The sequence below is a fragment of the Mytilus galloprovincialis genome, chromosome 6, assembly GCF_965363235.1.
Source record: "Mytilus galloprovincialis chromosome 6, xbMytGall1.hap1.1, whole genome shotgun sequence".
Classification (NCBI taxonomy): Eukaryota; Metazoa; Mollusca; class Bivalvia; order Mytilida; family Mytilidae; genus Mytilus; species Mytilus galloprovincialis.
The window spans coordinates 27,607,507-27,635,114 of NC_134843.1; the positions used below are offsets into that span (position 1 = coordinate 27,607,507).

Here is a 27,608-nt window from a genome sequence, read left to right on the forward strand (position 1 = left end):
ATCACATTAAATTTTTTCACCAAAATGTCTTTTTTGTGTGTGATACGATCAAAACATGGTTCCCTATATTTATACAAAATATATCAAGTGCTGTTGCAGTTGCTTATTTTCATAAGTCAAAATATTCAATAAATTTTACTAAAAATAAATATACAAAAACAAAAAGAGAAAAAGGTACACCGACAAACAGAATTAAGAAACAGAAAGAATAAAACCGAGATTTCACTTGACGTCATTAACCAACGAATCTATATGTACATGTAGCAACATACAGACACTGTTCCAAAACTTATATTAACCTCTCATGATTTTTGCCGCGGTAAATATAACGTTTTATCTAAATGAATTTCCTATACTTTTAGTCAATGACAAAACAGGAAAATTTGGTCATATAATAAAATCCTTTTATACTGAACCATTATAAATGTATACCATCAATAAAAGAAAGAAAGCTCTGACATTTCATATCAGCAGATACTTGTTGTAAACGCTGTAAAATGCAAAGAGTTGGCCGGTCTTATATTTATATACTTATGAACTGAAAGTTGACAATAATAATTTTAATTCACAGCATTTGACACAATTGTCGACTTTGAAGATTGCATTTGGTCAGTTATTTTAAACAGATAAATATAGGAAGCATACTTCTAGTGCGTTTGGTATTGTTATATTCTCTAAAAATCCTCTCCTGTACAATTGATTGGTGTCAACCTCATGATGACCATATAATATCAAATAAACAGACAAACTTATATATCATAAACAGCATTTACGACCATGTTTTTGTTTACATGTATGTAATAAAATATCACGTGTTTTTATTTTCAATTTCAGTACTATCATTTATGGTGTATGTAGTACATCTCTTTCGGCGTTGTTGTAATTATCTTTATCCTACCAATATAAGATCTTCCTTTTTAATCCTTTTGTGAATAACACTTTACTGTGTATTATTTAAATGACAAATATTTTGTAGGTGTTGTAACAGGAAGTTTTATTACAACATTGAAAAAGAAAATGCATTTAAAAATGGATTTAATTCAATCCTGCTTAATCGTTTTACATATTTCTGCATACAGTAAGTATGTACATACCATAGTTATTAATCATTTCCAGTTGCATGGGTTTGTGTGTACGCAGAGAGATTTTTGAGGTGTAAACACATATTGTCTGTCCAGTTGTTATGATGAACCTTGATGTTCTTATGTCTAAAAACTAAGGTCTATTTCACTTATAAACAAGTTAAACAGTTAGCGGAATTTATTCATCATTGCAGTAAGTCTTTTTATCTGTTTGTGCTTCGTACCCGATTTATGGCTCTATTGAATTATTTGGGCCTGTATTGCTTTTTGGATTTGACATTTGTTTGATAACTTCGACTAACAAGACGTTAAAAGTGGGTTTTGATTTAATTAATATTGTTTTTTTTATACCAGGTCTGCAAAAAACATATTTACATCATTGCTTGCTGTAAGATTATTTTGATTTGAACTGTGTGTGTATAAAAGCTGTTAAAAACCTAACAGAAACTCCTGTACATCACGAGTTGGTTGAATGTTATGGAATAACCCTTTCACAGATGATATCGGATATGTTCCTTATGTCGTAACTACCATTCCCTTCCATTCTCTCGAATGTGACCTACCGAATTAGACTATTTATCAGATTTGTAATAACATAAGCAACACGACGGGGGCCACATGTGGAGCAGGATCTGCTCATCCTTCCAGATCACCTGAATTCATTCCAGTTTTTGGTGGGGTTCGTGTTGCTTAGTCTTTAATTTTCTATGCTGTGTCGTCTGTATTATTATTTGTCTGTTTGTCTTTTTATTTTTAGCCATGGCGTTGTCAGTTTTCTATCTTTGAGGTTGACTCTCCTTCTGGTATCTTTCGTTCCTCTTTTAATTTATCTGATACGTAGAATTTGAGCATAAGTTGTCCAACCAATAAAGCCATCATCTTACCCTTTTATTCTATGAACTGAATTTTTTTGCCCTTATGATCAGCAAAGTAAGGAAATCGTTGCTAGTAAAAAAAATCCCAGTTTTCTAGCCATATATTATAGTTTTTAGATGAGAGTGAAAAATCTGTACCTGTATATACATCTGTCGGTATGTAATGATATTTCTTTTACCTGATAAAAACTTTCATCAAAGGAGACCAATTTTAGATTACTCTAAGGATTGTTTTTTTGAATTTTGAAAAATTTATGAACATAAATTTATAAAAATTGAGAACTTAGTTTCGTCACACTAGTTAAAAGAAATATTGCAGAAGTAGGAATTAGTAATGTAAACAACTCGTGTATTAACATTTTTGAACAACATTACAATTTGTGTACCAAATCCTTCGGACAATTAAAAAAATATGACATATTATAGACATTTAACTACACATCAACGAAAAACTGATGTGTTGATTTTAGCATATTCGGCGGGAGTTTTAAAAATGTAAGACCTTTAGAAATAGGATTTTACTAGGGCACTAAAATCATCATGGTTAAGACGTATTGTCCAGAAATATAGTAAATGGCAAAGTATTTTTGAGTAGACTCATCATTTATGTTGCAACTATGCTTTCCTGTGATGGTAAATTCAGTAAAGCGCCTCGAAGGTACAACATTTATAAATTAACAAGAAATGTACACAAAATGTACATTTTTATAAGCTGAAGTTACAGAAATCGACTAGTATATAAAAAACAGTAGTATATGATATTCAACAGTAATCAATCGATGTAAGCGAATAAAAATCCAAAATGCAAATTACAACCAGAAACATCAACTACTAGTATAAGAAGAAAACAGCGGAACAATAGAAACACAGAACTACAACACAAACAAACGCCAACATACATAGATACGAACTATTTCATGACGGACATTTTAAGAAAAAAGTGTTCACTAAACGTGGTCGCATTATTGCACATTTTGTTTAATTTTTCATATAGATTTGATTGTCCGAATGGGACCTAAAAATAGTAACCAAATGCTTCTAAGGTCAATTGTACTAAAGTTTCTAATTCATAAACGGAATATCTGAGAAAGATATGTTTTAAACTAACTTTCTTGATTTAGTTTGAAATTGTTTGTTCTCGCAAACTACAAAAATCTTTGTAGAGTATAATATTAATTATAATTATGTCACTTACAAAGAATTTTCATGCTGATCTTTAGTCATTAGAATATGGGTCCATACATTAAAACAATCTATTTCATTTGTCTGTTTACTAATATGACAATTAATGTTTTCATTCATTTCGTAGATAGAATTTTATTAGACGTTAATGCAGCAGGTTTAGGTACATCGTCAAATCCTTTTCAAAAGTATGTTAAACCAGGAGATGAAGCAGTTCTACAGTGTATGTATGCAAAGTCGACCCTGAAATGGTACAAAAATGTTACAATTATATCTAATAAAAATTCTGTTATTGATTCTACAAAATACAAAGTATCAGTCACAAGCACTGGTTTGTACTACCGATTACATGTGCTGAACACTAAACCTGATGATGAGGGGATTTACATATGTCGAGGAGGGATTGATGAATCATACTACATTCATCTGATTTTATATGGTACGCAGTTGTATACGAATAAATAATAGTATCATTACCAAATGACATATTTCTTGTACTATGAACAACAATATTTTAAAATTACTTCCGTACTCCTATCAACAAAATTATTTTATTTATAGTTACCTGCGTACGCCATATTGTCCTAGTTTATAGTTGTCCTTATGACAATGCTTTTTACATTTTATATCATTTTCTGTCATAGATAAAATTTATTTCGTGCAGTGCATGTTTACTTGTTTTGTTAATATTTCTTTTTGATTCAGTTAAGCATTTCATTTCATATTTCATTATGTATTATTTATCTACACTAAGATATACTAAGATATTAATATACAAATGTTTCAAGTAAGGGCGTTCCTCAGGTTTAGTTCGTGACTCAGATTTGTTCAAGTTCAATCGATTTATGACTATTGTACAGCGATATACAACTATTGTCATTATTTAAAGCATGTGGACAAAAATAAAGTCAAAATAAAATACATAAGTAAAATTAATTAATTTTGTTCTTTACTTTAGAGCAGCCTTTGCGTTTGACTATACAAAATGCTTCTACGGATAACAGATTGATTGGAACAGAAGGACAACATCTGCATATCGAATGTGTTGCTGTTCAGGGAATTCCTGCTCCAATGTTATCCCTTGTTGTTCTTGAAACAACTGTTAAAACTGGCGTCCAAGAATTGGGATACATTTTGCGAAACATACCTAGAATTTATCATACAACAAATGTCTCATGTATAGCAAACAGTGATGCTTTGGATATTCCTATGACAACTACTGCTCTGATATATCTAAATCGTAGGTATCAATATGTTTGTATAATAGGCTCAATGAATATGCTCAATCAATGTCGACCAACAAAATTAATGAGGAATATTATGATCATCAAATTCAATTTCTTTAGCACAATGTACTAGAAGTAGGTTACGTGTTATATACATTTATTGATACAAATTTGCAGATCTTATCAATGCAAACAATTCTAATAACTTGTTTGTTTTGTTAACTTTGATAACTTGACCATTGAGATATGTGTCATTATTCAATAGGGAGTAAAATGTTATTATGGCCCGATGCCGTTGAAACAATAAAACTGTCAATCCTAACGGTTATTTAACTGAGGGTGCTGCTCGAAAGAAAGTAATGTTATAAGATAAACTTTAGATATTTAACACTTAAGAGGAATTCAACAATTTTTATAAATCCAAAGCATAGATTAAAAGAGTCTTTTTAACTATGGGAGATATCTGTAAGATAATCAAATGTTTTGACATGCACAAGTGTGACTTGAGAGAATTTTATACTAACGATTAGGTAAATATTACTCAATTTAATATATCAAGTGCTATATTACTACTACAAGGTTGAAGGCAATGTACGTCTGTGTTTTCATTTAATACAAGTAATTTAGACATTTTCAATATTTAGGGAATTCATTGGTTGTTATAAAAGAAGAGGTTAGAAAGATACCAGAGAGACAGTCAAACTCGTAAATAGAAAAGAAACTGACAACGCCATGGCTAAAAAAAAAAAAAAAACCAAGCAGACAAACAATAGTACACATGACACAACATGGAAAGCTAAAGAATAAGCAACACGAACCCCCACCAAAAACTAGGGGTGATCTCAGGTGCTCCGGAAGTGTAAGCAGATCCTGCTCCACATGTGGCACCAATCGTGTTGCTTGTGTGATTACAAATCCGGTAAATAGTCTTTTTCGGAGGGTCACATTCATGAGAAGGAAGGGGATTGTAGTTACGACGTAACCTGTATTATTCAGTTAACAGTCATTTCGCAAAAATAAAAGCAGATTTGTTTTCTTAACATTCATTTCCTTCCATAAATAAATTAAAATCCCTTTCCGTCAATGACAATAAATATAAAGTATGTTCTTGTTAAGAATGCTACAGATTCGAATAGTATTTGTCTCTCTTTTCATATATCATTTAACACTTTCAACGCTCATCCACAAATTGTTTTCCCCTTATGTATAACATAAGGTTAACATAACTACTGTTACTTTCATTTTCATTTTTGAAAAAACACACCAAACATTACAAAACACATAAGATCGTTGGATCTTGAATACCCTCAACCCTTAGATTTTCTTCTACATTGTACACTATCTCCAAAACCACACGAATGCAATGCTTTAAATAGGACACGTATCATACTGAAACTATAATATATTAGTTGTTCGATCGACACAGTATAAGGTTTTTTTCTGTTAACACGTTCCCTGTATCTACACATCACAGAGCGTAATTTTTCTTCACTTGCCACCCGTTTTCTACAACATTGGCATTCGGAAATCTTGGTTATAAACACATATATGCACAGACGAATATGAGCATTGATTTTTGTTTAAAGTCAATAATCATTTGAATACGTTATCAATTTCAGTAATGCCTTTAATGCCAGTGTTCAGTGAACCTTTTGTAAATACATTGGAGATGGTTCAATTTTCTATATCTTGTACATCAACTGGAAGCCACCCTCCTGCTTCAATTTGGTGGATGCTAGGCCAAACTGATGTAACAAATTTAGCATCATCGCAAGAAAAACAGGGGGATGATGAAACGTTCACGGTGACATCCACGTTAAGATATACGGTGGGCAGAAATTTCAACTTACAGTCGATAAAATGTACAGCAAACAACACCATTGGTGGATTTTCAAACCATATAAATCTATTCGTAAGATGTAAGTTATCTAACACTACAGATATTTGTGGTAAAATTAAAAATGTACAGGCTACATTTGGTTTATTGTAATAAAGTATTGTCATATTTGTTAAATGCTAAATTTACTTTTTTTTTTACATAAAAAAATAAAATGATACATCTACAAGCAGTTTTATAAAACATGTTTCGAATTATTTTATAACACTAGTGTTTTACACATCTTTACAATTGTAAATGAGTAAAAGTAATTCATTCGAATTAAACTAGTTTATCCGAAACCTGTTCAATCGATAATTGCGTCCTAACGTATGTAATAGAATATAGGAACACGTTATTTCTTTAAGAATGGTCTTCTCATATATTTTCAAACAGTCATACGAACATTTAAAAAGGGTATGAGTGGTTATTTTAATTAGAATTGAATGTTTTACAGTTCCGCCAGATGTTTCAGTTTCTAATGTCACCTATAACATGACAGACCCAACACGAACAATAAATTGTACAGCTGATGGTTACCCTAATACATACACATTTTATAAATGGCAGCATAAGTCTTTGTACGGACACATTATTCGCGAACTGGACGGGGACACTATCCTGACACTGCCTTTAGTTCCCACAACACTAAGATATCAAGACAATGGTGAATATGTGTGTACAGTTAGTAATGGTATTCAAGGACCAGAAGGAGTAGAGAAGCGGCAAGGAGCGGCAAAAATTACTGTTTATGGTATTTTATGATTAGTTGTTATACAATTATTTGTATTCCATGAAATTTAGTATTGTAAATGCTTTAAACTGCTCGCCAAAGATTGCATCTAGTTAATCTTGTACTCAATTGAAGAACAACAATTCTTTTCACTATCTTGAAATCGATGTTCATCTATAACAACGGCTATTTTAGGATTCATTAATTGCAATCAATGTTCTCAAATCGTCCACAGCCTCTTCAGTCGGTGTAAAGGAAAGGCGAAACATAAATTGAAGATATTAAAACTTGTAAACCAGAGACAAACTTACAACGAAAAGACAAAAAAAAAAAAAACGTTACAGACTACAAAACACAATATACAAAACTAACTTGCATTTGCATATGTCCACTATCGTTCACGTTCTTAAACAATAAGAAAAAGGTGATTGTTCTTAGGCTGAGTTGAGGTTTTCTATATCTTAAAATTTTGAGCCAGTTCACTTGAATCGCATGGATAGATTGAACTTACATCATTACTATATTTTCAAATTCCTAGCCTTACAATTTATATCGGATTTGACTTCGCATTAGCTACATATAATGTTGTCAAAGTTCAGTTTTTCGAAGAAAAAAAATGAATTTTTACCCACTTGTATTGCATTTATTCTTCAGCACTATTTTACAGAAAGGCTAACACAATTAGGGGATAAGCTTACATTCCCAGGCTCCATCATTTTTTAATAGTATTTTAATTTTATTCGAGACTCGCTGATTAGTCTGTGATGCCTACTTTTTTATATAGCACAACCAGTATTTACTGCAGACAACGATGAAAGAAATATACAGTATGGAGAGATAGGTACAACTGTTCATATAGTTGTTCACGTGTTCAGTGTCCCTAAGTTCATTTACAATGCATGGTTCAATAATGGAAAACAGATTCAAACATCTACCAAATTTCTTTTTTCGGAGGCCCTTACCGAGGTGGAAGATGTTTTCCATGGAAAAACTGTCAAAGTAGATGGTTATAAATCAATTCTAACAATTAATGATTTAACAAAGGAGGACTTCACTAACTATACCTTAATATTAGAAAATGGTATTGGAAAATCTGTAGAACACACTGTGGTTTTGGAACTATCAAGTAAGACATAACTATCTTACCAAAAAAAAACCATATATTATATGATTATAGATTAATAAAGTTCAAAGTATATCGTGTATAATAACTTTAAAAAGACTACTTGTATTTAACAAAATGAACATTATTAACTGACATATGAATTGTTTTGGTACATGAGAGAACGACAAAAAATAGACATTTTTTTTCAAAAGTAATGTTTTGTTTTTTTATTTTTTTATTCACATGATTAATAGTTTCAACGTATTATTATTAGGTAGTTTGTTCATACAAGAATGTAAACATCCTTCTACAAAAGATATATTTTGGAAAGCCATATTAATCAACCGATATCGTTATAACCTAAAGTGAGCAGTAAATCATCATTAACATGTACAATATATACTATAACTTCAGAAGAGAAAGTATGATTTATGTCTATAAAGTAAAATTGTATCTGATCCATTTAGAAAGTGAAAAATCATAGAACAACGAAATATTTCGGTTTACCTTCAAATTGTTGTTTGAACGAATTGGTTGCTGCTTATTTGTTATAAACAACCTGCCTATTGTATGACTTCTCTTGAACTGAATTTTAATGTGCGTATTGTTATGCGTGTACTTTTCTACATTGGTTAGAGGTATAGGGGGAGGGTTGAGATCTCACAAACATGTTTAACCCCGCCGCATTTTTGCGCCTGTCCAAAGTCAGGAGCCTCTGGCCTTTGTTAGTCTTGTATTATTTTAATTTAAGTTTCTTGTGTACAATTTGGAAATAACTATGGCGTTCATTATCACTGGACTAGTATATATGTGTTTAGGGGCCAGCTGAAGGACGCCTTCTGGTGCAGGAATTTCTCGCTACATTGAAGACCTGTTGGTGACCCTTTGCTGTTGTATGTTATCTCTTTGACACATTCCCCATTTAAATTCTCAATATTACATAAACAGACCAACCGATATTTATCAATTTAATATATTATCTGTTATACATTATTTCATCTGTTACGGTCAGAAATCACCTATGAATTGTAGCCAACAAAAGACACAAATCGATAATAAAATTTAACAAGGTTTATTATACAAAAGTTTACAAATAGTATAACACAAATATTACTGTCAACTTAACTGTCAAAATATGAGTCCAATCTTTTATCTTTATCTGTATCCGGAAATCTTCTCGGGAATCCAATCAGAATATTACGTCCACTACTAAGGTCACAATCTAGTATGATGATGTTTGTACAATGTAGAATAAAAGTGTCAATTCAAATGCTGTGAATACTGATGTCTATCGATGTCTTAGTCTGAAAGTTGGACATTAGTGTCTGCATATATATAACGTTGTCACGGAAATCTCTAGAAAACTGTAGAAACAGAATGCTCTGCAAAACTAGAACGGAAGATTCTAGAAACTTTTAGAAGTTTGAATAACGCATGTTTTATTAGGATAATGCTGGAATCATTATGTAAGTTAAATGGAAAGTTCTAATCATTCCATCAGTATAGATGATTGTTCCAGTAATTTCTAAACTGCACAGTTCTAAGATTATTCTGTAAACAACTATCAGGCCAAACAACAGTAATTAGGCCAATATAAATAATTATAATAATAACAACATAATAACAAATCTCATTGTTATGAAATCAAATATCAATAGTGATCTTTGTCCTTTATTTTGTGTTAGTGATATTCGAATCGTTCGTGTTACCAAAGTGAACGAATTTGCATTTTCGAATGTAAAGTTTTCATTTCTTGATGATTATGTGTATTTGGCTCATTGAAACGGAATGTCCATTTGGTTCAGCTGAATTGATCTGGTCATATATATGGTGAATTTACGGCATTCGATGATTATAAGCAACGACCAAAATAGTAATGGAATATCCCATATGTTACTTCTTTTGTCGGTATAACTGTTCATCTATTTGCAAAAGGTTACTTTAATTAAAGTCATAAATAGATATCATTACCTTAACACTGAAAGGATACTTTCTATTGGTTTAAGCTTCAACAATAAAACCAGAAACTTTGTCATCAGGTGTAATTATTGGTGCTGTGTGTGGGAGTTTGGTGTCTGTAATTGTTTTAATGGCGATTGCGGTCTTTATGATCATTAAGAACCGGAAAGGTAAGACTTGTTCAATTTGGCGTTTGTGATATTAAACATACGGTGCATTTTTTATACATCAAACAAAGTACATGTTTCATCAAATGATTTCATAGCGTGCCAATTATCATCTTAACTTTAGGTCTGTTTACATGGTTTGCACCTACAGTTATTCGAGTCTAACATAAACAAATATTGAAGTCAAAACAACTTTTTAAGGGACGAAGGTTTCAATTATATACTAACACATTTTAAAAAATAGACGAGATTTAAATTGGCACGCTTTAAATTAATAAAAAATAACAGAATAACCGAATTGAGCAATTTGTACTGCTATTACATGACAGGACATACATACCTTTCCGGAAAAGTTGAGATCAGCGCAGTATCTGAGTACAGTTTGTGTTGCTTTGTGTTTTACGTACTGGTCTCTTTAATATGATATAAGGAAGATGTGATATAATTGCCAAATTGAGAACTCTAAACAAGATACCAAACGACGTCTAGCGTTTCATGTACTCAATAATGTATACATCCTTGGCTTTAAATTTTTTCTGGCTACTATAGAATCAATTAAGAAAATAGCATCGTGCGCAAAATATGTCTTCTGATTCTTTTGATCTTTGTCTGTTATTGCCATGGCGTTGTCTGTTTTTTTTTTAGCTTGAATAACATAATTCACCTATCTTATCGAGAGCTATGTTCATATAAATAACACTGATCAAATATACCAGGACTGCAATTTGTTACGATACTTCAGTGACGCTCGAATCAGATATCTTTAATAAAGAAGTTAACTTGTTTCGTTCTGAAATAGTTCTTCAGAAATTGAAATCTATGACTAAGGACTTGATATCGAAATTATATGAACATATTTTGTTATTCATTTCAGGGCATCAACAAAGTGAAACGTAAGTACATATGAATGAAAAACAAATCATGAATAAAACATCAAACTCTGTAGGCAAAGAGTCTAACCGTTTTATTTTCAAACCTCAAATAACAATTACTGACACATTCATGTTCAATTGTAAACAACAATGCATTGCCTTATTTAGTTCAATATCTCTGTGATTGATTTTGTCACAGCTATGTATTATATAACATTGATAAAGTAGAAAGTTTCGATAAAAGATAACAACTCTCCATGCATATCCGCAGGAAATAGTAGACATTTTTTAAGTGTTTTTAAGCCTGTGATAGTAAGGTAAAAAGAAGGTGCATCAGTTGCATGTCATTATTCTTTTTTATTCTTTGCCGAATCGTGTATGTTACTAAGTTGTGGTAAAAAACAAGAAACACCAAAGTCAATTAGAATAATGTTTGTACATATTTAGCACAGTGGAATTTGAAAAGACTGATTCGGATGATCACCCACACAACTATGAAGAAGTACAAAACAGCAACGGCACACAAAACGGTATGAATAAATAACAAACTAATATAAAAAAAATTATTTTGCAATGGTCTATAATTGTATTATAAATAAATGCAAAAAGTTCATTATCAGCAAATCTGTAAATATTTAACCATTGAATAACATGTAGTCATATACCACACCTCTAATTCATTTTCATTATATACGCTAAAGTATATATGTCTAGTCTTTAAATCAGTCGTAATAGTAGTAAAAAGTAAAAAAAACGAGACAAACAACATGCAGACAAACTGAGTACGATGACAAATAAATGATTATGGGAACTAGAACTCTAATTAAAGTCGAAAATTGTATGTCGCTGTTACCATCTAACCTATTATGTATTTTATCATCTATGTTGGTGACCACACTTTAACATCCTAAGCTTACCTTTAATAGCTACATATCGACTTATTGTCAAATAAATGCCTTTGTATTAATTTAAATATTGCATTTGTCTTTTAACAGAGTCGAACATAAACAGGGATCAAAGGTATGACATTTTAAAGTAGATTTTCTCCCTTTTTTCAATAAATAAACTATTTTCAAGTTGCTAAATTAAAAAAAAACAAACATGATAATTAAACCAGATAACAGGGGTTACAACAGTGACTTAAATTGATAAAAAAAAATCCACAGTTAGCAGAAAACACTGAATTAAGAAATACTTCGGTCATGATAGTATAGATGCGCTACGTAGCGTGGTTTAACAAGTGTTTTGTAAAATTATTTTTGTCCTATCGACACCATATATAGAAAAGTATGTAACACATTTAAACAATGTACAACCGAGGTACAAAGGATACAAAGCTATTATTTTTAAAAGATTGGTCAAAATGTGATCACTACTATAGGTAGCTAGTTACGGTAGTCACATTTGTTGTATACTATGTAACCAACGGTATACCCCGGTATACTACTATTGCCTTTATTAACATTTCATTGTATATTTTCTGTTGTATTGATTGTTGTTTCAGCCCGATTAAACATTACGAGGCACTTGGTCTGCAAGATGTCCCAAATGCTTATGACAATTTGAGCAATGAATTCGAAGGTGAGGTCAATGTTATATGCATCTATTTTTTATAAATCGATTGAAAACAAAATGCTCTGCCGATAAGTTGGTTCACCGTAACAAAATCAATGTATATGATTTAGCATTTTTTCAAAATAAAAATGCACTAAATTCCAAGTGCTTAAAATGGTTCAGATAAATTGAATAACTATACTTTGAATTGTGCGTTTGTTTTGTGTGTCTGTTGTTACTTTACTTTCAGAGAATAAAAGTAAGATAGGACTACTCAACACACTGATTTACTCACATTTCTTACCAGTTCAAGAAACATCATGTCCTTGTTGACTTGTTTCATTGATGACTGATTGGTTTGTTTTTCATATTTGATTGTTCAACTGTTTTTGTACTTAAAAAAACAGGATTATCCGGTACGTACCACTGACCTTTTTTTCAAGCACTAATACCTGTTGTATGATGTTTGTAATGCAGTTTTATATTTGTTTTGTACTTTACAGCTCTACAGGCAAACAGAGATCTAAGGTATATTACTAAATTACTATACTATCAACATATGTTATGTCTTTCTTTTTCTTTTTGGTTTCCGTTATTTTTTTTTAAAGACTTGATAAAAAGGTCACATGTTGAAACCTGTAGACAGAGCTTATATGTTCCTGTCTTTAGAGTTCTCTTCTCTTCATGTATTGTACAGACAAATGTATTTTATCATTAGACATGAAAATACTAAGATAGCAACAGTTGAATATTATAAAGTTATGTGAATATAAGAACAATACAAGCGAGGAGGAACAAAAAATAATTCGAACCAAAGTAAACTGATTATTCATAGAAAAATAAGTGTATAACATGTATAAGAAGGACATTTTCCTCCCTATTCCGAAAGAATCATGCTTGGAACCAGCCGCTAACCTAGATACATGCATTACAATACTAGTTTTTAGTTTTCATAATTTTCATGATATCCAGTCAACATATATATATATATATATATATATATATATATAAGCATATATATTTATACGACAGAAGAACAAAAAATGATATAAATTTATTTTACAGGCTCTCGAGAAACTATGAAAAACTTGGATTAAAAGATGCCCCTAATGTTTATGAAGATTTAACTGATAAAGGTGATGGCACATTTTTAGCTATGAAATTAATTAAAACTAAAAATATCATAAACACAAATATTTCGTTTAATGTTGAAAATGTATACAATAAAGAGGTAAGTGTGATGGATGAATGGATAGATGACTGTTTTACGTCCAGTATAATGCATATTCAGGACTAGAAAAAGGTTATGTGATATCCAAGATAAATCAAGCTATGTATTAAACCAAAACACTGAACCAGATTTTTAACATTCAATGTTACCTTAACCGAGTCGACCATGTTTTGCTTTTACTCCTAATTACTGCGTGCTATGTACAATCAAAGAAGGAAATATCAATTTTAAAGACTTTGGTTAGAGCAGGCCGGAGTTTGAACCTCTCCATCACACAGTCGTGAAGAGAGCTGGTTATCACAGGACTACCTATGCAGATACAATGTAGGTAACTTACAGACGAAACTTACTTAAATTTTACGACAGGACACTTCCTTTGAATTTATAAACTGATCTAGCACTTTTCGAATTATTATCCTGCGTGTAACCAATTAAATTGCCATATTGTTACGATTCAATAGGATTAAATGGAATATGACTTATTGTAATATGGATATTTTCATTTTTAGTACACCTTGCATGTGATAACATATGTTATTTCTTTTATTTTACAGAGTCACAGAAAATCGGAGGTCAAAGGTAATTTCTAACTTTGTTTAACCATCAATAAAGGAGTAGGTCCAGTAAGACCCCTTTTTGGCCCCCAAATATAGCAGTTTTACAAAATTGTTAAAATGTAAACTTTTAGTTATTTATTGGATAGTAGAATGGTTCTGCTACATAAATATGGGCTGATTTTGACAATACAATGCACATATATTGGGTACTAGCACCATTAAGTCATGCTAAATTACTGAAATCTTTACAATTCCAGCATTTTAGTTAGATTTTAGACGGTTTCCGTGTAAAACGAAAGTGGCAGCATTCGTGTTCATCCAAAATATTGAAATGGAAGTTGTATTTGATGATAATATATAACATATACAAAGATTGAGAATGAACACGGATGCGGCCACTTTCGTTTTTGACAAAAACCATCTGAAAAGTGACATTTTTTCGCATATTTGGTAGATTTTTCATATTTGAGCTTGAATCGGACTGTTTTTAATGATTAAATAAGTTAAAATCTTTCACATAAATTAATTGAATCCTATGAAATAGACACTTAAGTGTTTAAAAAGTGGTCAAAATCTTTCGTCAGATGAAACTGAAATTTGAGGCCAAAATCGGTCCTTACCGGACCTACTCCTTTATCTAAAGGCCTGTTTTGGACCATTTTAAAATTTGAGTGAATGAAGTTTCAATATGAATTATCTTGTGATTTTTCCCGAGATCTATACGGTTTCCCCCATTTCCCTTTCAGTGAACCAAATTGCTGTTCTTCTCTTTAAGTGTCAATGTTATTAAGTAATTCTCAGCATAATATAAGTGACCTTAGAAAATTGACACTTTTTTAAAGATGTTTAGGGTACTATCTTTGGTAGTTCCCTACGGTTGGTAAAAAAGACGTTTCTTATCCAGAGACATAGAACTGGCATAAATCAAACTAGTCGTTCAATGTTACGAAAGTGTTACGTCATATACGTTGAAACAATAATATGAGTTATTTGTATAGCTGGGCATGTAGTCTCATTCATTGACGACATGGTATTTAAGTACTATTCACGATGAAAATCTCCCGTCTTGATAGTAGATTACTTTACTTCACAAAAATTCATGCACAGTACGATATATTGCAAAGTCTTCAAGATGTCCAACATAAGATATTTTGACGAGTTATATTCAAACCCTTAATATTTAATGAAAAATTTAAAATCATGAATAATTTTACATTTTGCATTGATATCATAACATTATTGCTTTTTGTTGCTTTACACCCTTTTCCCGATGACTAGTTGAAAGATCTAATACATTGTTACTCTGAACAGCTTTATATATGATTTTTATAGTTCGTTCTTATGTTGTACTGTTATACCAATGTCCCAGGTTAGGGGAGGGTTGGGATCCCACTAACATGTTTAACCCCGCCGCATTATTTATGTATGTGCCTGTCCCAAGTTAGGAGCCTGTATTTCAGTGGTTGTCGTTTGTTTATGTGTTACATATTTGTTTTTCGTTCATTTTATTACATAAATAAGGCCGTTAGTTTTCTCGTTTGAATTGTTTTACATTGTCTTATCGGGGCCTTTGATAGCTGACTATGCGGTATGGGCTTTGCTCATTGTTGAAGACCGTACGGTTACCTATAGTTGTTAATGTTTGTGTCATTTTGGTCTTTTGTGGATAGTTGTCTCATTGGCAATAATACCACATCTTCTTTTTTATATTATAAAAAAAAGAACCGTATCTGCATATTTCGTGTTAAGGTTAAATATTACTTTTAAGTACCGTCATGATGCTAAAGACCAAACACAGGTATGTTTGAAATGCTTGACTTCTTTTATTAACAAAATATTTGTTGCATATGATGGATATATTTTCCACAGACAGTCGGTTTTCCAATGGTTATTTATTATGCACCCTTAGTAGCCGATTTATTGCTGTACAACTATTAATTAAAATTCAAACAAATCATTCCCAAATACCAAAAGAATATAATATCTTGCAATGTACTTTAACGTGATATTAAGATTTCTACTAAAACAAGAGGGTCTGCTTCATACCCTAATTTGTTTCTAAAAACATTACACATATGAAGGACTTAGAACTATAATCTATGTGAAACACGATGTTCTCAGTAACAGACAATTGTTTGACCTTCATTTATTCCAAATAGTACAATACGCTGGTGCATGTTCACAGTATATATTGTTTAGCAAAAAATACTAAAAAAGTTATCAAAGGTACCAGGATTATAATTTAGTACGCCAGACGCGCGTTTTGTCTACATAAGACTCATTAGCGACGCTCATATCAAATGAGTTATATAGTTGTTGAAGGCCGTACGGTGACCTATAGTTGTTAAATTCTGTGTCATTTTGGTCTCTTGTGGAAAGTTGTCTCATTGGCAATCATTCCATATCTCCTTTTATATATATATTAGTAACAACTAATTTAACATTGTTGGTTTGATGTTTAGACGAGTTGTATATACATTATGTACACAGCCATGTATCACCATCATTGATGGCGATCCGATGGATACATCTGTTGTAGAGTTGTCACTGAATCAGACGTACTTATAAATATAATTATTTTCTGTGACTGTATATTACATTAATTTGTAGGATCCTTTACTATAGATAATTTAGCTGATCTGTAACAAAAACATCTTCATGCCTTATATATCATGTACTGTAGTACGCCGCTAGTTTAAAACTGACGCGGAAAGGTAACACACGGCCAGCGAAAGCTCTTTTTTGAGAGCCCAGGTGGTCGTGAGGTCTAGCGGGACGGCTGCAGTGCAGGCGATTTGGTGTCACGATATCACAGTAGCATGGGTTCGAATCCCGGCGAGGGAAGAACCAAAAATTTGCGAAAGCAAATTTACAGATCTAACATTTTTGGGTTGATGTTTAGACGAGTTATATATAATTTACTTTCGCAAATTTCTGGTTCTTCCCTCGCCGGGATTCGAACCCATGCTTTTTCGTCAGTTTTAATCTAGCGGCGTACTACAGTACATGATATATAAGGCATGAAGATGTTATTGTTACAGATCAGCTAAATTATCTATAGTAAAGGATCTAACATTGTTGGGTTGATGTTTAGACGAGTTGTATATACATTATGTACACAGCCCCTAATTCCTAAACTGTTGGAACCGAAACACACAAAATCAATCCCAACTTTCCTTTTGTGGTCATAAACCTTGTGTTTAAATTTCATAGAATTCTATTTACTTATACTAAAGTTATAGTGCGAAAACCAAATGTCTTCGGACAACGACGACGACAATGGTGCCAACGTGATACCAATATACAACCAAAAAATTTTCAATTTTTGCGGTCGTATAAAAATTTACAAAATTAATGAAAATTGTTAAAAATTAACTATAAAGGTCAATAACACTTTAAGGGGTTAACTGACCACTTTGGTCATGTTTGCCTGATTTGTAGATCTTACTTTAATAGTATTCAAGATAATAACCAAAAACAGCAAAATTTCCTTAAAAATTACAAATTCAGGGTCAGCAACCCAACAACCAGTTGTTCAATTCATTTGCAAATTTAAGGGCAGATAGATATTGATTTAAAAACAATTTGACCTCTGTCAGATTTGATCTAAATCCTTTGGTTTCAAAGTTATAAGCCAAAATCTACATATTACCCCTATATTCTATTTTAAGCCATGGCAGCCATTTTGGTTGATTGGCTGGGTCACCACACACATTTTTAAAACTAAATACCCTTATATTGATTGTGTCTAAATTTTGTTAAATTTGGTCAAGTATTTTAAGAGGAGAAGACTTTTGTAAAAGATTACAAAAATTTACGAAAAAATGGTATATAATGACTATAATGGGCAATAACTCCTTCAGGGGTCAACTGACCATTTTGGTCATGTTCACTTATTTGTAGATCTAACTCTGCTGAACATTGTTGCTGTTTACAGTTTATCTCTATCTATAATAATAATCAAGATAATAACCAAAAACTGCAAAAGTTCCTTAAAATTACTAATTACTAACTTTGTTGGATGGGGTTTAATAAGAATCAGTTTATATCAACTAACCTATTCTGAGTTACATTGTTCTATTTTTTTAAAGCAAAAAAATGTACTTGAAATACAAATTGCCAAAAAAATATTTCCATACCTAAAAAACTGATCAATCCATCCAAGGCTTCCAGCTTTATGGAATTACAAATAAAAGAATCTAAAGTTTGACTCAAATCAGCTTGCTCACTTTTACTTATTTCCTGACTACATGTATCTTCTAGGATTAACAATGGAACACCTTTCACTGGTATTGTCTGAAATAAAATAAAAATATAAGGAGAAATTACAATAAAAGTATAATTCTTTACTACATATATTTGTTTTAAAGTGTGTAATAACAATGAATAATTGTATTATTTAAGCTTCATGTTTTTCAATTTAAGTGATATAAATCTAATATTTTTTTTTTTAAATAAATCATTGTTTTTATTGTATTTCAGTAAATGGCTTTAAATGCTTGTATTTTGGACATGTAAATTAAATAAATAGGGAATGTGTCCATGGGACACTGATGATGGTTCTGCTTACATATCATATAGCGTTATATAGTAACATAACTGAAGTACAGTAAAAGTGACACTACCCAAATTTAGTACTTGATCTGCATTTTGTGGTAAAAGGGATTTTGTATCAGTTTCATAACATTTGGTTATGGCAAACTTAAGTTAGAGAAGGGAAACAAAAATATCAGAAATTTTTCCATTTTTAAAGGAGTATAACTCTAGATAAAAGTTTGATAACATTTGGTTTGAATAAAACTAAAGTTAGAGAACGGACAACAAAAACCAGTATTTTTTTTCCATTTAGAAAAAGACATACCTCTAAAAAAATCAAAGTGACACAACCAAAATTTAAATTTCATCTGTAATAAGCATTGTGTATAAGTTTGATTACATTTGGTTAAGGTAAAACAAATTTGGGAGGTAGGTACAGACCGACAAAAGTTAAACTTAATAAGAATTTAGAAATGAAACTTATAGTTTGGGTTTTATTGACTTAACAGTATAATAGACAGTTAAAGACTGTTTAGTACTTTTCTTTAAAATCATAAAGTGCTTTCATGATAAGGATAATTGTCCCTACATTTAAGTTTTTTGTTTATTCCAATATTTCCAGTTAAGGATATGTATTGCCATGTTTTATTTATTGGATGTTTATTCCAATTGTTCCTGTTGAGTATTTCTGTTTTCCAATTTTAATTGAATTTCCTATGTTCCATGTTACAGATATTTATTCCTAGGTTTCATGTTAAGGACATTTATTCTTTGAATCCTGTTAATGATATCTATTTCCAGTTTTTATGGGAAGAATATTTATTCCAATGTGTCTTGCTAAAGGTATTTATTGCAATGTTTCATGGAAAGGATATTTTTTTCTATGATCTATAGTCAAGATATTTATTCCTAGATTTCATGTTAGAGATGTTTATTCCCATGTTTGAGGTCAGGGATAATTATTTCCTTGTTTCATGTAAAGGATTTTATTCCTATGTTTCATGTTAAGGATATATATTCCCATGTTTTATGTGAATAATAATTAATCCCAGATTTCATGTTAAGGATATCTATTCCTATGATTTAAGTTTAGGCCTGTACAATATTAGAATGTTTATTCACAATTTTCATTATAAATGACAAAGCTTGTTTGAGTCAGTTTTTTTCAGCCTCTTTAACTGACATCAATACTGGTATCAGATCTTAGAGAGTTCAGATTTGAATATTCCAATGAAGCAGTGCAAGAATTTTGGGGTAACCCCTTGTTTCATTAATTGAGAAGTACTGGAACTATTCTTTCATAGTGTACTAGATCTACTCCTGAATCTTAATTACAGCTCTTTTATGAAAGCATGCAAAGCAAACCTTTGATCAACTTGCTTGCTATGTTTGTTTGGATTTATGTATGTATGTTTGCATTAGTTTTTGTTTGTAAACAACAGGTATGTAGTCTGTTTCAGTCTGTCTACAATATACTGGAATTTGATGTTAATTTCTATTGTCCAATCAAGTCACAGTATAAAAAACAGACCGAAACTCTCCCTACATATTGTTTGCAAACATTCAAGCAAATATAGCAAGCAAGTCTATGAAAGTTTTGTTTTGCATGCTTTTATAGAATAGCTGTAACAGTGTTCTGCTATTTACATTGTACCTGTCTTGCTCTTTTGATTGGACCTGAATCTTCTAGAGCTGTGACTTGATCTATTTGAAAAAAGAAAAAAAAAAGAAAATGCATATTTGGACAGTGAAGATCATAATTATTAATCAGTCTGTATTTCTAATGAAAATCCTAAAAAAATAAAACTAATACTAGTATGTGCCTAAAATAAGCATACACAAGCCACACTTTAATCAGCACTTTTTCAACTTTAAATATTTAAAAGACAACATACATGTATGCAACTTAAGGAGATCCACTGTTGTTCAGTTGCATAGACTTCAACAAAATTAACTCATTTTTATGTCTTCTTCATAATTTGTTTTTAAAGAAATAAACATACATGCATCAAATGTAAAATCATTACCATATATACTGTATATAATACAAACCTTATTTACATTAAGAAGTTTAAATATTGCACTGCTTTGTTTTGGCAATCTAGTAACCTTTGTCTACAGTCTTTGCAAATACATGTACCTGGAATTATAAAAGAATCCTTAACTGTTTTACATGAACATTTTTATGGTCATATGTTTTTATAATTATTGTTCATTGGGATTTATTCAAAACGTATATACAGTATTTAAGTTAGCATGTTACTTAAATGTATGTGGTTAAAACTTGACCTGGTCAGCACAGCATCTTAATTCACATGCACAAAAAGGAAGCATAACCTATATGTGTTATTTTGGTCTCTTGTGGACAGTTGTCTCATTGGCAATCATACCACATCTTATTCTTTTATACAAACATGTACATCATGTACATATAAATGTGCTACATATGTAGACAATTTTTCATATTTGCATTTTCAAAGAAAGTGACTAAAAACCCACTCATAACGGTCCTTATAGATTTTTAAACATGTGGTTGTTAGATATTTTATATTTAATGAAGATAAAAATGTACTTCCCTTGCAAGGAACTGTATACAAAGCAAACATACACTTTGAATAAAATAAATTTGGTCATCATGGTCATGGAAATAGATTGAAAAAGTCACTGAAAAAGTTGGTCAGCATTTCCACCTGGAAAACAAGCTTTTTGCAACTTTCCTAGATCATGAGCAAGGCCTATACAATTTGGACAAAGAAATAACATGAAAAGAAATGGGACAGCCCCCCTTAATGGCTTATGCCTAAAGGAACACATGTCTTTGCAAAAAATAGAAATGTATAATTTAGTTTAAAATATGCTTACCTGTTTCAAGTTGAAGGACTAGTCCATGAAGTATATTTATAGTTTCCACATTAGACAGTGACAGTTCTCATCATGTCACAGGAATTGATCAAAACGGAACTTCACTTAGTTTCCCCCTTTTCTTTTTCCATTGTTTCCAAGTACACTGAACAATGGCTTGAACATATTTGTAAATTTCATGAAGTGACGGGAGCAAGTCACATTCTGTACAAACAGCATCTTGTTCATCATGGTCATCATCAAAATTTTCACATGTTCTCTCAAGTTTGTTATGACTTTCATGTCCTCTGAACATACATTGACATAGTAAAGGCTTATCATTGTTATAAAACTGACCAGCCATTATGAAGCATGTATACAGATATATTTTAGAATTAGATATAAAGTGTAAAATATGTTGATTTAAAGAAGCAAAACATGTTGCAGACGTCTGTCTCCATTTTTTTTTGCAGATAAACAAATGACTTTTCTATTTTTAAACTTTGGTGAGTTCTAAAATGGGAAATAACTCTTGTAGACTTCAGGCAATTTTTGGCATTTTTATTCAATTTTTATAAAAAAAATCTAATGAGCCCCAAAAATGTTTTTGTAGAAATGAGAAATATCAAACTTTTGGAATAAAAGCTATTTTTCAGTTTATTCAGGAATGGATGCGTTTTTTCATAAATTAGGGGAAAAGTTGGTTCATAATTGCATTAGAATATGTTAAAATTCATACTACTAACCTAGATTAAAAATGTCAATTTGAGTTTATATCATAAAAAGTGAAAAAATGTCACTGAACAAGTATTTAAAAGAAATTGATATGATATAAACTGCACCAAACATATTATGATGTATATAAGTCACTGTAAGCCGAGAAAAGCAAAAATCAGCTATTTTCAACATTTTAAAGCCTGTTGCCTTGGTAACCATACATAATTCAGGGTGACATGTACAGACTTTTTTCATATTTTATATCAATGTTTGTTGTCAGAAAGTTTCAACAAAATCGGTGACCACCCGTGCCCAACTTTGGTTCACGGTTACAGAGAATGTGTGTTAAAACTTGTTACACTTGAAGAAGGCCATTTGTTGAGCCGAAATATTTGTCAACACGATTTAATAACAACATTTTCGTATTATAACATTTTATATCAGTACCGTTGTGCAAATCTTTAGACTGATATAATTTGTTCCTTATCTGCATAGTATCGCCTATTTTAGACCATCAGGTACATAGTAAATTTGCTGGTTGGTCTTTTTATAGACTTTTATATATATATAACAAGTCTAAAAGGGTACAACATCACCAAAAACACGATAAAACGAACAATATGTTAGATATTTCGGATAACAGATATGCTTCCTCGGTAATAGCACGATGACAAATGAATCATGTCAATTCAAATTAAGACTCTATCAACATCTCAACTATAACCACCTTTGGGAATTTAGAGTTGTGCCAGTTCACATCGTAAATAACTATTATTATTTTGATATATCTCTGTAGTCTTTGCGCCGTGTTTGGAAATTTTAAAATTGTTCCAGCGTTCGCTTAAATTGTATTAATTTCAAGATTTTGATAGAGTCTTAATTTGAATTGACATGATTCATTTGTCATCGTGCTATTACCGAGGAAGGATATCTGTTATCCGAAATATCTTACATATTGTTCGTTTTATCGTGTTTTTGGTGATGTTGTACCCTTTTAGACTTGTTATATATTATATTTTGTAGTGTACTGAATCATAATTATATGATCAATCGCCCCGTTAGATTTATCCTTGACTATTTATTCAGTCATTTAATATATATATAAAGCCAAGCAAGTATAAAGTTGAAGAGCGTTGAGGATCTAACATCTGCAACATACTTTTTTTCGCTTCCATTAAAAACAATCGAACGACACTCTAAGTCTTTGCTGTGCTGACCTTATTAATGACATGTTTTAGCAGTCGTAGACTTTTAATTATGTAGTAGAAAAGTCATCTCATACGTACTTTTACCTCGTGTGTCCTATTCTCGAATATGATTTTGACTGAGAGTAGATTGATGGTTATATAGGAGGTTATCATTTTGACGAACTATCGGTCCTATTAGACTTCCTTAGTTGTTTTTGTAACTCTGATTTTGTTAATCTTTATTTATCAGGAGATTTGAAAATCGATAAACTACTTTTGCTTATATTTACAGCTCTGGAACAGATTATGAAGATCTTGGTCGAAAAAACGAAGCATATGTTTATGACGATTTGAACATTGAAGGTGGGTCAAATGTAGGATATATAACCATGACAGACGTAAATTGTAACTGCTGATGCAGCAAAAGGAAAACTGAACGTTTTATTTTAATATGCAGTTATAATTTGGCAATGGCAAAATGGAACAAAAAAAATCGTTTTATATTAATATGCAGGTATAATTTGGCAATGGCAAAATGGAACAAAAAAGGCAAAACAAATTGAGAATTTGTATTGTCTTGTTTTATAAATGTACTTCGTATTATTATTATTTTTGAATGTTATCAACGTAAGTTTTAGAAAGCATTTTGAACAGGAGAATGTCTTGTTTACGTTGGATTCTAAAATTAATTGAGGTTGCTTCATTACTTACTTTTATTCATTACAGCTTGCGACCAAACTACAGCTAAAAGGTAATATTTGTAATTCATTCCTTTGAAAGAACATTTAATGTTGTTGTTTTTTTTGCAAAATACAATTCAGTATGAAAAAAATAAGTTTTGCTCTCAAGATTTGGATAACATTTCAGAACACAAATTTCTGTTTCTCGATTACACAAAATATATTTAATCTTTTTTAAAAGAATATTTCGATTCAATTGACCAAACTAGTATAGTTTGATTATATTAGTTAGCATATCTTAATTTTTCATTCTAGCCCGACACAATATTATGAGGAACTTGGTGTAAAAAACAATCCAAAATTTTCTGATGATTTAATAAATGAGGGTGAGTCAACTATGAAAAAAAGTAACATCACAACTATACTGAACTCCTAGGAAAATTCAAAACAGAAAGACCCTAATAAAATTGCAAAATCCGAAGCTCAAAAACATCAAACAAATAGACAACAACTGTCATATTCCTGACTTGGTACACGCATTTCTCTATTTTTAAAACCCTTTTATCCAATAGGTGTTAATAAAAAAAACACATAAGCAAAAGATTCAAATGTAATATGTTATGATAAGAACGTATTATGTAAAGAAATAAGAAAGATGACAATGTTATAATATTGATAACATTTTAGTCAGTTTGCAATTAAATAAAGAAAATTTTGGAATTACAAAAATTCATGTAAATCATTTATTTGGATTTAAAATAAAGAATATATTTTTTTTATCAACCAGAAATAAATCATGCTTTGCGAATCTTTTTGAATTAGTTTGTGTATTTTTTCACACCGTTTTAATACCACTATTGGTGGCTTATTTTTTAAAAAGGATATCATCAGCTCAGATATAGTTTGTGGCTTCTAAATGATTATTAACATTCCTCCCGTTTACTGTCCGTTCATAAATATTAATTTATAAGAAACTACAGATGCAACGAACTCAGACAAAGTTGTTCACAGTGAAACTCATGCGTTCATTGATTTGTAAACTGGTAGTGTTCCAAACCATCGGAGGAAACAATATACATTTTCTCTGAAGCTGATTTCTTGCAAAATCATCAATCTACAAAATCCATTTTTGTATGTATATTAGATTGGTTGATTAACATAAAACAAGGTCGACCAGACGCGTATGTGTCATGTTGACGGGAAATTAATCTTTCTTTTAAAATTGACTCATAATTTGGCAAAAAAAGTTTAAGATTGTTAAATGACATGTTATACCCATGCATATATTTCAGACGCTGAAAATAAAGTGTATGAAAACACCTCAAAACAATGGACACAGGAAAACTGATTTACTGAATATCATGTTCAAATGAAAAAAGAATACTGACAATTTTCTAATGAAGTATATTGTCAATTGACAACCAGTTAATGGATTCGTATCATATAACATAAAGTTCTTCATTAATGTCAGATGGAATGAGCTACAAAGCTACATTGCGAAATCCTTTACAAAAAAACTAATATGGAAAGAACACGAAAGCTTCTGGGCTACAAATGAATATTTAACCACACTACGCATCGATTTTTACGGAAAATTTCATAATTGAAAAAATCACTGAAGGATCATTTTTAGTAGATTGCTATGAATTTGTCTGAATAATCAATACAAACAACCAGTTCTATTAAATAAGGCTGAAAGAAAGAAATATCACTACATGTTTCATATGAATCGAAAAGTGTAAATATACAATTATATATAGAACATTTAAATTTATACGGTTACTTAAATAGTAAAAAGCTAACTTTGTTTCACATGTCAAATGTATATTGGTTGAAAATAGAACTTGTTAAATAAAAAGTTGGAAAGTTACTATTCTTTGAAAATAAAATATAAAAACCAAAAAGAGACTATGCAGTAAAGGTTCAACTTTACAAAGACACAACAAATAAACTCTTTAGAGATAAAAACGTCAGTACCATTGAGTACCTAGGACCATCATGCATCAAATGTGAAATGTATACGGAATTTTTTTATCATCAAGGTCTTAGAATCCTCCAAAGAACTTTTCTATGAACAAAACCGGAATGTTCTCTGACATAACTTTGCGCACCAACTTTCTGTTCAGACACTGATGACGTTTTGTTTAGTCTGAAAACAGAAACAAAAGTATGGAGAAACTAAAATCTAAAACCATAATAAAGAAGACGAGATATTGAGCACAACGAACCTAACAAAGATGTCAGAGGTTTTCACATACGTCTGAAGGGTCAGCAGTTTCTGTTTCACTCGTATGATCTGTCACGTCTATCTTGTTCAATAACCAACATACGCAATCATATTGGTAGACCTATCTAGTATAACAAACATACTTAACCAAATTAATGCAATAATATTTCATAAACAATTTCTAATTCTTGGAGTTGTAGTCCATTTGTTTGATGTGGTTTATCATTTAATTTTGCCATTTACTTAGGGACTTTTTGTTTTGAATTTTCCTTGGAGTAAAGTATTTTTGTGATTTTACTTTTTTTAGGAGTGTGCTTCTATCAATTTACTTTCAATTTATTTTTAAATTGTTTTTCGCAATGGTTATGTAGTTAATTTACACGCAGGAACTTTATATACATGGTTAGTACTTAAATTCATTAGATATGTCGGACAGCTTACAATCCATTCTTTTGTTCCGATACATTATTGTTTACAAAAAACACAATACAACGTATGTTTTCTACTCTCAGAATTGAGGAAAGAATATACAAATTATGTTTTGAATAATTAATACAGTAATATAAAAGTATTATGTCTTAATTATAAAATATCTCAACATACGAAAAAATTCTTGACTTTTGTAATAACATGGCATTGTCAGTTTCTCTTCGGTTATTAAAGTAGGTACGAATTTCCCTTGGTTTCTTTTGTCTTAAATGTTCAAATTTGTACTGTTATGTTTGAAGATTTAAGAGTAACCGCCTTCACCCTCAGTTTTAAATATTGTCTATCCTCCCACAAGCCAGGAAGTACGACCAAATAAAACCATTCATAACAACATGTACGGAAATGTCATTTATTTGTTAAACAAATATTAAGAGAAGACAATACGTTTGTTTATATCAATTTTCTCAAAATTGAAACGATTCTTACAATTTCCTTCCTGTTATCTCATTGACACTCTTAAATAGGTTTTCTAATACAATATCAAGTAATTTAAACTTTAAAAAAACGATGTT

The 27,608-nt window shown here is 30.9% G+C and overlaps 1 protein-coding gene and 1 long non-coding RNA gene across 3 annotated transcripts; one reads left to right on the top strand and one right to left on the bottom strand.

The window, feature by feature from the left end:
* The first annotated feature begins 990 nt into the window (after window positions 1-990).
* LOC143079303 (neural cell adhesion molecule 1-like) lies at window positions 991-26,279 on the top strand. Of its 2 annotated transcripts, XM_076254567.1 has the most exons (18): window positions 991-1,078; window positions 3,267-3,578; window positions 4,098-4,379; window positions 5,985-6,284; window positions 6,699-6,995; window positions 7,759-8,100; window positions 10,086-10,208; window positions 11,080-11,098; window positions 11,525-11,607; window positions 12,073-12,097; window positions 12,582-12,658; window positions 13,135-13,159; window positions 13,697-13,767; window positions 14,417-14,441; window positions 23,993-24,063; window positions 24,427-24,451; window positions 24,696-24,766; window positions 25,673-26,279. In XM_076254567.1, the coding sequence occupies exons 1-18, from the start codon at window positions 1,018-1,020 to the stop codon at window positions 25,726-25,728; spliced, it is 2,265 nt and encodes a 754-aa protein (XP_076110682.1). In that variant the 5' UTR covers window positions 991-1,017; the 3' UTR covers window positions 25,729-26,279. The 2 variants fall into 2 exon arrangements, with proteins under 2 accessions (XP_076110682.1, XP_076110683.1); XM_076254568.1 differs by lacking the exon at window positions 24,696-24,766.
* On the bottom strand, window positions 18,565-22,261 carry LOC143078069 (uncharacterized). The gene is made up of 4 exons (XR_012979032.1): window positions 21,818-22,261; window positions 21,008-21,095; window positions 20,610-20,659; window positions 18,565-18,715 (listed from the first exon to the last, which is right to left on the bottom strand). It is a non-coding gene; the product is annotated as an uncharacterized LOC143078069 (long non-coding RNA).
* Window positions 26,280-27,608: the final 1,329 nt, after the last annotated feature.